The following is a 12,812-nucleotide window of genomic DNA, read 5'->3' on the forward strand; positions in this document are numbered from 1 at the left end:
TACTTGAATCACAAAGACATATTTAAGACATAAGCAATTCTTTGGATGAAAAACAAACACAGGAGAGACAAATATAAATCAACCTTGGTCAGAAGGTGTATACTAAAGAACTTATACTGTTTCTGAAATGTGAACAAAGCATAGCTTCACTGCCACCTGACTGACTTTCTCCTTTGCTTGATTCACTTAAAAGCGGCTGTACAAAGGACAGTGAATGATCACGTTGGTGACAAATGTTCAATTTCAATGCACTTCTGACAGTTAAACTTACAAAATAAGCAAGTAAATGTTATTTGTGAATATTTCTTGTCAAGTCGTAATTAATATTAAAAAAATATACAACATATTAAAAACTCAATTGCAGTATGTTCTACTATATTTGAAGTTTAAAGACATCTTGCAATTTTATTACTTTATTAAAACATAAGCAGAACCAAGAAATTCTCTTTAGTTACTGTAGATTTTGACCTACGTCAGTACTAATTGTAGGTTACTGGAATATTCTACTGTGGCTTTCTTCATACTTCATACTGTCACCTGGTAGTTCACCAAAATCATCCAGAAACTACTCACATATGTGAAAAGGATATATGACTATATGGAGACAGTAGAAACTGCTATCATGATCCAAAGTGGCATCTTAAATTTAGCTTATCTTAAATTTGCAACATTTAACTTGCAATGTTTACATAGTAGTACTAGCAAGTAGTATGTGGGCAGATTTGTGAAGAAACATAGCCATATCCAGTGTGAAAAATTAAAAAATTCAGAAAATCTCGGATATTTTATCATTTGTGGACTTTATAAACCTTGTAGAGTTGACAACGTAAATTACAACACTTAAAAGCAGATTATGGATGAATATTAAGCCTTAGTTGTAAATAAAAGAACCCTGAAATTACTCTACATTGTAATATTTATATTGATATTTTGGGGTTGTTGCCAAGAGAAGAACGGGAACAAATCAACCACATTAGAAAGTTAATATCTAGGGAAGGAATCAATGCTGGTGACTGCAAAACCCTTTGTAGTGGGAACTGGCACCATGCTACAGTTTGGATTCTTGTAGTTCATGGACCAAGGATATTGACAGTGAGAGTAGAGAGACACAGCCACAGATTTATAAAATTGTAAAAATAACAAACAGCAAATATTTACAAAAATACAGTCCTTTCTCTTCCTTCTATTCCAATCAAATGTCAGGAAAGGAAAAAAGGAAAATAATTATAAACTCTTACTCAAAAATACTGCAGTATTTACACAACAAAATCTATATAGAAAAAGAAATGTGCTTCATTCTTATCCCTTAACCCTTATCAAGGGGGTCATTTTTGCTAAATCGCTTGTAATTTGACCTCTCCAAATTAGAATCATTGCTGTTATTGAACTATCTGGAGTATAAACACATGTTTGGTCTCTTTGTAAAGGTAACATTCTCTAGTTTCACCCTTAGTAGTCAGAATCACTGTAGGTGTGACTGATCAAAAGTTATGCACATTAGAACTCACAGAAAAAATGAATTTTTTTGTTCTCGCCTAAGTTTTTTTGTGAAAATAAAGGCCTCTATAGCTGCAGTAGGTAGGTGGGGACAGAAACACACTATGTACCAACAGAATAACTTGTTGACTACTCACATTTCAAATTTGAAAAGAATACCTGTAAAAATGACATTTTTACACCAGTTTTATGTGGGCATGTCCAGGTGCTTTTAGAGGGACCTATGGTTTATCCATTATCCACATTTTGGAACGTATGGAAAAGTGTAATAACTTTTGAATGCTTCAACCCACATATATCAATGAGGGCTCTACTGAAAGCTTACACCTAAAGGAATCTATATCTACATACAGTGTCACTCTATTAGTTATGGAAATTCATATTCCATAATAAAAACAATAAAAATACACATTTCAATATAAACATAGTCAAAACAAGTCTTATGGGCTAAAAATATATATATATATATTTTATTTTTTACTTTTTTAATAAAATGCACACAAACTATATACATTTTTACAAACTGTTACAACACAGCTCAGCATTTTTCCATGTGCCACTGATTGTAGCAATCCCTAGCAGGCAGAAAGCACAAGGGCGTGTCACATGTCGCTCTCTGCCTCAGACTTATCCTGGTCCGATTGATCACTGTCACGCCGCGTACATGCCTCTACTACTTCATCAAGAGTGTATTTACATATATCTGTACGTTTATCCATATTTAAAATGCAAAAAACTAGGTGAAATCACAATAAACAACCACGCACCAAGTCTGCAGACTGGCACAAATGCCAGCTTTGCGCAGCTCCGATCGGTTTTGTTTACAAGTTGGCATGGCAAGTTACATATCGGCGTGCTCAGCTGCTCATTGGCTGTAAGTTTGGAGTGTCACTCACAGCGTCCAATCAAACTGGTAGATTCTACCAGGGTTTGGAGTTGTGCGTCATCGTTCAGCTGTCTGTGACACTCGTTGGCTATACGAGGTGCCAGTCACCCCCCAGACCCCTTGTAATTGGCCAACTTAGGTGTCAATCAGAAGCTAACACTTCCGTGTAACATGCTTTAGCATGGTTATTGCCGACAGAAACAAATTACGTCTGATATGACCAATAGAAATGAAAAAAAATATCGGAGCTAGTCTCAAGTTAAGAAACGTTTTCTGGAGTTTTTGTCCCTTTGAGGATCTATCGTGTGTTTTGGACCTAATCGTTTTACTGGATTATATTCCCTGGAGCCTTACGGACAGAATGAGATCAATGTTGCTCGGAAATATTGATGTTTGACTTGCAGAGAGCCTTCAAAGGTAGTCAAAGGTAGGAAAAGTCAGCTCTTAAAAGTATTTACTTCTCTGTAAAAAGGATTTAGTGTCAGTGCTGTGGTTGTTGTGTGTCAAAATGGTTTATATCATCGGAAAGACGAGACTCTGAATTTTCATTTGATGTGTAGTATGTCGAGGTGCATGACAGAGGGGCATGCACACATGGCTGTGACATGGCTGTGACGTCGTCCAATCGTAGTTATGTACCGGGACCGGTACGTGTGCATGTTAATTAAGTGAGCTGAAAAGAGTAATCAAAAACATTGTTTTACATTAAAGAAAAGAAAAAAAAATTGTTAAAGTCCTCTATCGACATTCAAGGGGTTTAACACTCACTCAGGACTCCATCTTCACTGCTCATGTTGGTCTGAAGGTTATTCAGACACCTGAACTGGTCAAAAGACAACTTCTAGTGTCTATTTCTCAGCTTTATATGTCGAAGGGAGATTGTGGCACAGTCGCAGCTGATGCACTCGCATTCCTCCAATCAGAGAGCACGTAGCAACTCAACACATGTTGTGCTGCCCCAGTTCTCTCCCATTTATCGATGCATCAGCTGGCTCGCAATACCTAAGACACTGCCTCTCTCTCTCTCTCACTCTCTCTCATGCAGTTGCACTCTTCAGTAAGTACTCCTCACTTTTTAAACGTTTTGCCTGGGACTTTGTTAAGCTCGTATGGCTCCTTTTTGACTAAGCAATGCACTGCTCATATTGCCTCTTTTCCCCTTTATAACAGTTGCAGTGCGTGACAGGCAGCGGACCTCTCCTATCCAGATGTTAGTTTGATTCCCACAATGTAAGAACCAATGCCAGATGAGATGATCGGATACACCTTTTCATCTGTAAGAAAAAGTGTGCCCTTACTTGATTAACAGGCACCAAGGAAGCAATTTTGTGTACACAGAATTTAAGGTATAGTGTAATGGAAGATTGGTGGAGTATTACAACCCATCACAGTAAGTTATAGCAATAGGGTTCCCTTGTGGAAATCAGTGGGATTCTTCCAAACATTTGATGATGAGGTAGACTGAAAATTTTCAAGGGTACCAGGCTCTTGATTTAGAACAATGAGTTCAGGGAGGCAGGGGAATCTAGAGTCACCAGAGAATCACCAGTGGGAGATCAGGTGTGATGGGTATATGATATTTAGGGGGCATTTCTAACACTGGTACAAGTTTTTGAAACTGCATCCACTGGCACTCACTGAACTTTCAATTGAGTGGAACAGAAAGTCAACTGGCAAGGAGGAAGACTGGCCAAAAATAATGAGGGAGAAAAAAGTGAGATTGGGATAACATTAGAACAATTTTAATTAGAACAGGCCATTTAGCCCAACAAAGCTAACAGACCTCAGCTAACAACATCAAGTTTTAAAAGTCTCTAAAGTACCACTCTCTACCACACTACTTGGTAATTTATTCCATGTGTCTATTTTTTTTCTGTGTAAAGAAACACTTTTTAGTGTTTATACTAAATTTACAGTTTCAGTGACCACATGTTCTTGTTGAAAAACATAACTCAATGGTAATAACATCTAATACCACAAACACAATTGCACAGTTTGTAATGGATCATAACTTATCAGACCCATGGAAATTCTTAAATCCATACTCAACAGCATATTCCTTTTTCTCACCAGTACATCATAGTTACTCAAGAATTGATTACTTCTTTAATGACAATAATTTATTGCCCATTATTAAATCTTGTAAGTATGACACTATTGTTATCTCCATCCATGTCCCTCTATGTTCATGGAGCTTCAATCACTACACCCTACAAACTCATTTCATAGCTGGTGTTCCAACCTCCTGTCATTAGCAGATGAGAACTTTAGAAAATTCACCTAAAACAAAATGATTATTCTTTACAGACAAATGCATCTTCAGAGGTCTTTCTAGGAATACTCTGAAGGCTTTTTAGAGGAAAGATTATGTCATATTTCTCCCATAAAAATAAAGGCTTCAGAGTTAATCAGTGAAATTACGAGAACAGATTGAGAATATGCCTGGTTTTCAAATGAAGCACTTTATAGACAGGTTCTGCAATTAGTGTTTAACTTCCTGACAACAAAACAAATTGAATAACTCTCTTCAAATTATGACATCATAACTATGAACATGCAGAGAAGGACAATAAAATGTTAGTTCAACAAATCCAGAAGCAGAAAGTTTGCTATACAATTACATAAATGTCCTGCACAGATGGAGATAAAACCATTAACCATAAAAAATACCTCACACATTTAGAGAGTATCATGTCCTTATATTCTACTCAGTTTAAAGAAGGTAGATAGAGATAGATAGATAGATACTTTATTAATCCCAAGGGGAAATTCACATAATCCAGCAGCAGTATACTGATACAAAGGAACAATATTAAATAGTAATAAAAATGAAAAGAATTAAAATAAAATTAATGTTCGCATTTACTCCCCCAGGTGGAATTGAAGAGTCGCATAGTGTGGGGGAGGAACGATCTCCTCAGTCTGTCAGTGGAACAGGACAGTGACAAAAGTCTGTCACTGAAGCTACTCCTCTGCCTGGAGATGATCCTGTTAAGTGGATGCAGTGGATTCAGTGGATACAATAATGAGTTTTTTGATGCATTACAAATACCACTCTGAGAACTACTGGGTGCTATAAAATCACTCCAAAGTGGGAAAGCAGCAGGCACTGATGGCTGCCCAGTGGAACTCTCTCTCTCTCTCTCTCTACAGGTGCCGGTCATAAAATTAGAATATCATGACAAAGTTGATTTATTTCAGTAATTCCATTCAAAAAGTGAAACTTGTATATTAGATTCATTCATTACACAGACTGATGTATTTCAAATGTTTATTTCTTTTACTTTTGATGATAATAACTGACAACTAATGAAAGTCCCAAATTCAGTATCTCGGAAAATTAGATTATCAATTAAGACCAATGCACAAAAAGGATTTTTAGAAATGTTGACCAACTGAAAGGTATGAACATGAAAAGTATGAGCATGTACAGCACTCAATATTTAGTTGGGGCTCTTTTGGCCTGGATTACTGCAGCAATGTGGCATGGCATGGAGTCAATCAGTCTGTGGCACTGCTCAGGTGTTATGAGAGCCCATGTTGCTCTGATAGTGGCCTTCAGCTCTTCTGAATTGTTGGGTCTGGCGTATTGCATCTTCCTCTTCACAATACCCCATAGATTTTCTATGGGGTTAAGGTCAGGCGAGTTTGTTGGCCAATCAAGAACAGGGATACCATGGTCCTTAAACCAGGTACTGGTAGTTTTTGCACTTTGTGCAGGTGCCAGGTCCTGTTGGAAAATGAAATCTGCATCTCCATAAAGTTCGTCAGCAGCAGGAAGCATGAAGTGCTCTAAAACTTCCTGGTAGACGGCTGCATTGACCTTGGACCTCAGAAAACACAATGGACCAACACCAGCAGATGACATGGCACCCCAAACCATCACTGACTGTGGAAACTTTACACTGGACCTCAAGCAACGTGGATTCTGTGCCTCTCCTCTCTTCCTCCAGACTCTGGGACCTTGATTTCCAAAGGAAATGCAAAATTTACTTTCATCAGAGAACATAACTTTGGACCAGTCGAGGCGCTTCTGACGCTGTCTCTTGTTCAAGAGTGGCTTGACTAAAGGAATGCGACAGCTGAAACCCATGTCTTGCATACGTCTGTGCGTGGTGGTTCTTGAAGCACTGACTCCAGCTGCAGTCCACTCTTTGTGAATCTCCCCCACAGTTTTGAATGGCTTTTGTTTCACTATCCTCTCCAGGGTGCGGTTATCCTTATTGCTTGTACACTTTTTTCTACCACATCTTGTCCTTCCCTTCGCCTCTCTATTAATGTGCTTGGACACAGAGCTCTGTGAACAGCCAGCCTCTTTAACAATGACCTTTTGTGTCTTGCCCTCCTTGTGCAAGTTGTCAATGGTCGTCTTTTGGACAACTGTCAAGTCAGCAGTCTTCCCCATGATTGTGTAGCCTACAGAACTAGACTGAGAGACCATTTAAAGGCTTTTGCAGGTGTTTTGAGTTAATTAGCTGATTAGATTGTGGCACCAGGTGTCTTTAATATTGAACCTTTTCACAATATTCTAATTTTCCGAGATACAGAATTTGGGACTTTCATTATATATAAGTTAGTTTGACTATTATTAGCAATTATTAGCAACATTTATAGATGCCAGAGACAACAAAATTCTACTTCAAAAGTTTCATCATGCATTAATCACTGTATTTCCAAAGAAAAATAAGAACTTATTACAATGTGCATCAAAAAGACAAGTTTTACTTCTGAATAGTGATGCTAAGATACTCTCCAAAGCTTCCTTCTGTAATATTAGAAGACCAGACTGGATTTATTATGTATATTAAACACACCAGAGATCTTATTATCTATGGAAGCAGATAAGGCATTTAAAATGGTTAAACAGAACCACTTATCCAACACAGTGCACAAATTTGGGTCTGGTCAAAATATATGTGCATAGACTTTATACCAGTCCAGACACCTCTGTCTGTATTAACAAGATTATCTTAAACACGAGTCCACACTTTCCTCCACATAGAACATCAATTCTATATTCACTGTTAATTATGTATACACAGTTTGTGATTTCTAAGTACAGCAAAAATTAAATTTCCATCTGTGTAACCATCTTTCTATATAACAATGATTGTGTAGTGGGCCTTGTAGGATTTAAAAAAATACATTGTACAGAAAATAGCTATTGGATATACAGTTTTAATTTTGTATTAAACACAGAAGTATCTGAATCATAAGACAAGTTACCTGTATGGGTTAAGGGTACAAACTGTAACAGAAGGAAACTGCAACTCATTAAAGTTGACACTCACACCAATGCTAACAGGATGGCTGAAATATTGACCAAACAGAAGGCCAAATTGCCAGTACAGAATGCCCACTGTTCCTAAAGAAAAAACAACACTGAAAATTAGTACCTCAGATTAAATAAATGTAATTTTTTTTAAATATGTTATGAATTTTATTTAAATTAATTTTTCTCTGGGATTCACAACCAGGTTGCCTGATTACTCCATTGAATCCATTACTCACATGTGAAATAGAACATATAATGGCTACATTGTTACCTATACATATGTAATCTGATAACGCTGTTTAAAAGTGGCGAGCAGGAAACAACATATTATGTGTTAATGCAGTTTACAGAGAGAATATAAAAGACTAAATATTGCCACCAAATGCTTATATAATGTGGGTACAGAAGTGGTACCATAACATTTCTCACACATTGAACAGTGTCTTTTCATGCAGATCACGATTAAATATGTAAAATATATTCCTTGCAACACATATATTCGTATAAGGACTCCTATTGACCAACATTTTACAGTAAAAAATCATTATTTAGGGACTACATAGCACTAATACTTAAATACAATAAACAAAAACAATGAATAAAAATTGCAAAATTTGCTTAATCCTAAATCACCTCTTCATAAAGATATGAAAGAGTTGTATTCTTCCTTCAAAAACACCAATGAACATATGCTGTGTATAAGAGTAAATTCTGGACAGCACTTTAACCTGCATGGTGGATGAACATGTAGTGTAGCTCCAAGAGACAACTGCATTTTTATTTTTTACCTTTATCATCATATTTTGTTTTTAATATTTTTATTTTCATATTATATTAAAAGTTTTGGCGATAGGCGCAAACAGAAGGTCAGTAGAATCAACTCGGCAAAAACTCCTTCTGCATTGATGCTTAAAATACTGGAAACTTTAACATGAACACTTTCTCCAGCAATATATAGAATTTAACAATAAAAGAGGCTCATGGACAAGAACTATTCTGTTCATGAAGAGTTAGCCACAGTTTGTTTTTTTTCAGGTAAAAGAGGTGCAAAAAAAAAAAATATCCAAAGAATTTAGGCAGGGAGTGGGTGTTATTATTCATGCGTTGTATGGATTGAGATTGTTTGAGAATGAGGTTAACAGATGGGGGTCTCTTTATGTGCTTTTTGAAGCTTGTGAAGTCCAGTAACATTAGGAGGTGAAAATGGAGGGCATGGGCCTGTTTCTTCAATTCTTGTTCAATTCTCTATTCCCGCATTTGTTCAGTATCCCCTTTTATCTGTTACACTTTGTGCACTCTTAATACGTTTTTTTTTCAGGTTAGATTGTGAAGGTGGTTTTGGGGGTTATATTACAAGAAGTGATTAATTAAATGATTTTTTGGTTTGTCAATTTAGTATTTTACTTTCAGTTTATTTTCACTATTTTTGCAGTTATCACAATGCCATTTTTGTTTTTTCATGTAAAAGACGCTCTTATGGTACAGCCAGGACTGTTAATGCTGGTTTAAGTTTACTTGTTGATTATTTAATATTTTCCTTATTATTTAAAATAATTTTTATATTATTTATATACAGTATATACAGTATATATATATATATTATATATATATATATATATATAGTATAGTATAGTGAAATGAAGAGCATATACATATTGTGAAATTAACAGCCTCGACACACACAAAATAGTTTGGGGCAGCCGCCCATATATTGTCCCTGGCTGCAACAAGGATTTTCAAGTCATGTGCATGGTTTTGAGTGCTGAACTGAACTGATGAGGTTTTGAAAGATGGTGGTTTTATAAGCCATGAACTGGAAGTGATGTCATCTGGCCAGAACCAGAAGTGACGTCAGTCTGGGCACAGGAACTGGAAGTGGTGTCAGTCTGGGAGCCAGAACTGGAAGTGATAACAGATGTAGGTTTAGTGCACCCGCCACCCTCTGGCTTGGCAGGTAATTACCTCCACTTGGTCCACTCACCTCCTTCCTAGTCGCACGTGTAACACAATATATATATATATATATATATATATATGTTATATATATATTTGTGAAGCAGGGATATTCTGATGATTCTGATTCCTGATCACTGATAAACATTCAGATGAAACAGCGCTATTCTAGTGGTTTCCTCCATGACATCCTTTCAGCAAACAGGACTAATGTCCTTGATGAAACAGATCACCCTTTAATGAAATGCTGCAAATATGGAATAAAAGAAATTACCGGGCAGCTTTCGTTCAATGATAAACCATCATCTGTTGAGGTGAAAAAATGGGAGGTACTGTGGTTGCTATCAATGCTTCCTGGTAATTCAGCTTTTGAGAAGAACCTGTTTTATGGGGTGAAAAATATATATCCTTGATAGATACCCTTAATCAGTAGTATGTGCGACCCACAATTTGTGAGTTTGAGTGTGTGTGTAAGCGTGTAATGCTTGCGTGTGGTTTTGTCAGTTTTACTATAAAAACAGTTAAACATCAGTTATTTGTGAAGCAGGAATATTCTGGTCATTTTGATCCCTCATCAACATTTAAAAGAAACAGATCAACTCCAGTGTTTTCCTCCATAACATCCTTTCAGCAGATGGGACTAAGTTCCTTGCTGAAGCAGATCGCCCTCTAATGAAATGCTTGCAATACGGAATAATAGATATCACCGGGCGGCTTTCAGTCAATGATAACCCAGCATCTCATGAGGTGAAAAAATGGGACCTACTGCGGTTGCGATCAATGCTTTCTGGTAGCTCAGTTTTTGAGAAGAATCTGTCATGGGAGGAACAAGAGGGAGTGAGTGAGGTGTGTACAATGAGCTGGGGTGAGACAGAGTGGGGCGAGGAGGCAGGTATCTGTGTGAGTGTTTTAAATAATGAAAGGAAAAAAGTGCTTTGAAATCGAGGACCCCCAACCAAGAGGGCTTACGAAACAAAACGCGACAGACAAGCATATGCTACTTGTATAAAATATGCACAATAATGACAACAGTGTTGAAGCAATGATGAAGCCAAAGGGAGATGCTAAACTTGGGTGGCCACATTATGCCTGCCTGTAAATCCCAACCAATATATATATCTGAATTGAGCCATCTGAACCAATATATATATCTGAATGGATGTATCTGAACCGATGTACATATCTAAATCAATCTATTTAAACCAATATATATATCTAAACCAATGTATATCAACCATTATATATATATCTCAACCAATGTATATATTTGAATGGATGTATTCAAACCAATTTATGTATCTAAATGGATGTATCTCAACCAATGTACATATATCAGAACGCATCTATGCAAACTAATTTATATATATGTCAACCAATGTATCTAAACCAATGTATATATCTGAACGGATGTATTCAAACCGATGTATATATCTCAACCAATGTATCCCAACCAATGTATATATCTGAACCGATATATATATCTGAATGGATGTATTAAAACCAATGTATATATTCAAACCAATGTATCCAAACCGATATATATATCTGAACCAATGTATATATTTATTGACCAATCTTTTTTTCCTGAAAGGCCCCTCATAATATATAATATGTAATATATATATATATATATATAATTGTCTTTTGTGCTTGTATTTATGTACTATTATCATTTTCATTGATATGGTGTTTATTAATTTAGTTTTTATATTAGCTATGTGCTTAGTGTTATTTGCTATGTTCTCTGCTGTCCGTATATGGAACCTAAAGTGGCAGGGCCACCCAGTTAGGCAGTTAGGGTACTTACTGCAGCAGTATTTTAGCCAATACTGAAGAAAACTTATCAGCTTTGGAATTGTATTTTTGATTAGAAACCTGTTGTAATTTTTCATTTTATTCTGTTTCTGGATTCTGTAGTGTTTATTAATAACTAGCAAAATACCCGCGCCTCGCAGCAGCAAAGTACTGCCTTAAAATTTTTATTAAGAAGAAAATTAAACCTTTTTAAACTGAGGGAAAATATACCAATAATTATTTGTTAAGGATCTCTTTGTATGCCGCATTGTCAGTTTAGCCCTCCGGTTGTAATATGACCAAGCTGTGCGCTGAGCTTACTCTTGAGCATGCAACATACAGTTGGCCATATGAAAAGCAATCTTGTTTCAAATCTCACAGCTTGGATTGCTGCTGTCATAATCGGTTTGAGTTTCATGGTTTATTTCAATTACGACAGTATTTGCAGGACTTGTGTTGAAGTGACATCCGGCCTCTGTCAAGCGTTGTAAGCATACAACCGGTTTCATCAATAACTTCACATCCAGCTTTTGAGAGTTTAAACATTCATAAACATCAAAGTGTCCACTACTGAAATTGTCACCTGTGAATCTAAGATGTTTAAGAGGCATTGGCGGGTGTCCAAAGGTGTAAAATATTTGGCCATTTCGGTACACTTGAAAGTGACAACCGAATAATTCAGCAGCAGCCATCAACTCACATGCAGAACCATAGGTGAAGGGCTTAAGCATTTCACTCTTATAGTGCTCCTGTGTAGTATAATTATCTCCTGTACCGTCATCAGTCCACACCTTGAACCTGTCCCAGTCATTCAATACATAAGACACAATGTTCCTCCGGATATCAAGAGTGAGCCTGATATGGCCGTGCAATACGTAACAAAGAGAATGGAAAAGGTAGATGCCATCTCCGGGCATGGAAACCACTTGGTAAATGACAGTTCTTTGATCGATGGTGATCACCTCGATAGACATGTTAATGGGGGTACAGTTGGAATGATAAAGGAAATGGTTACCTAAACAATGTAAAGTAAGTCTAAAATAACTACACAATAACTATAATCGTAATAAATGAACAATAAAACAGCGGAGAAGCCGTGGATTAAATAAAAAGGCTGTAGTTATCAGCAAGGAGACGTGAATCCCGTGGCGATGCAAGGAAGGGAATGTAGAGACTGGAGCGACGGACGGCCCTATATAGGCAGGCAGCCAACAACGTGGGAGGCGTTGGGATGGGGGACCCAACGCCGCCTCACACGGTGACCGAGCTGCAAGCTATGGACGTATACATGTACATAAGTAGGATTCAGTTAGCGTTGGGAACCCGCGTACCAAATTTCCTGAAGATGGACCCATAAGTAACAAAGACCGTTGAAAAGTTCAATATGGTGGCCGACAGTGGCATCAT

At 36.9% G+C, this 12,812-nt stretch overlaps 1 protein-coding gene across 5 annotated transcripts in view; it reads right to left on the reverse strand.

Annotated features, from left to right (window-relative positions):
* Positions 1 to 12,812, reverse strand: part of LOC120535772 (amiloride-sensitive sodium channel subunit alpha-like) — a 77,229-nt gene that overhangs the window by 37,931 nt on the left and 26,486 nt on the right. For all 5 annotated transcript variants that reach the window (XM_039763825.1, XM_039763824.1, XM_039763827.1 and 2 more), the window contains exon 3: positions 7,610 to 7,748. In XM_039763825.1, coding sequence (XP_039619759.1) covers positions 7,610 to 7,748 — 139 coding nt within the window. The remainder of the gene's footprint in view (positions 1 to 7,609; positions 7,749 to 12,812) is intronic.

Source organism: Polypterus senegalus, chromosome 9 (assembly GCF_016835505.1).
Source record: "Polypterus senegalus isolate Bchr_013 chromosome 9, ASM1683550v1, whole genome shotgun sequence".
Classification (NCBI taxonomy): Eukaryota; Metazoa; Chordata; class Cladistia; order Polypteriformes; family Polypteridae; genus Polypterus; species Polypterus senegalus.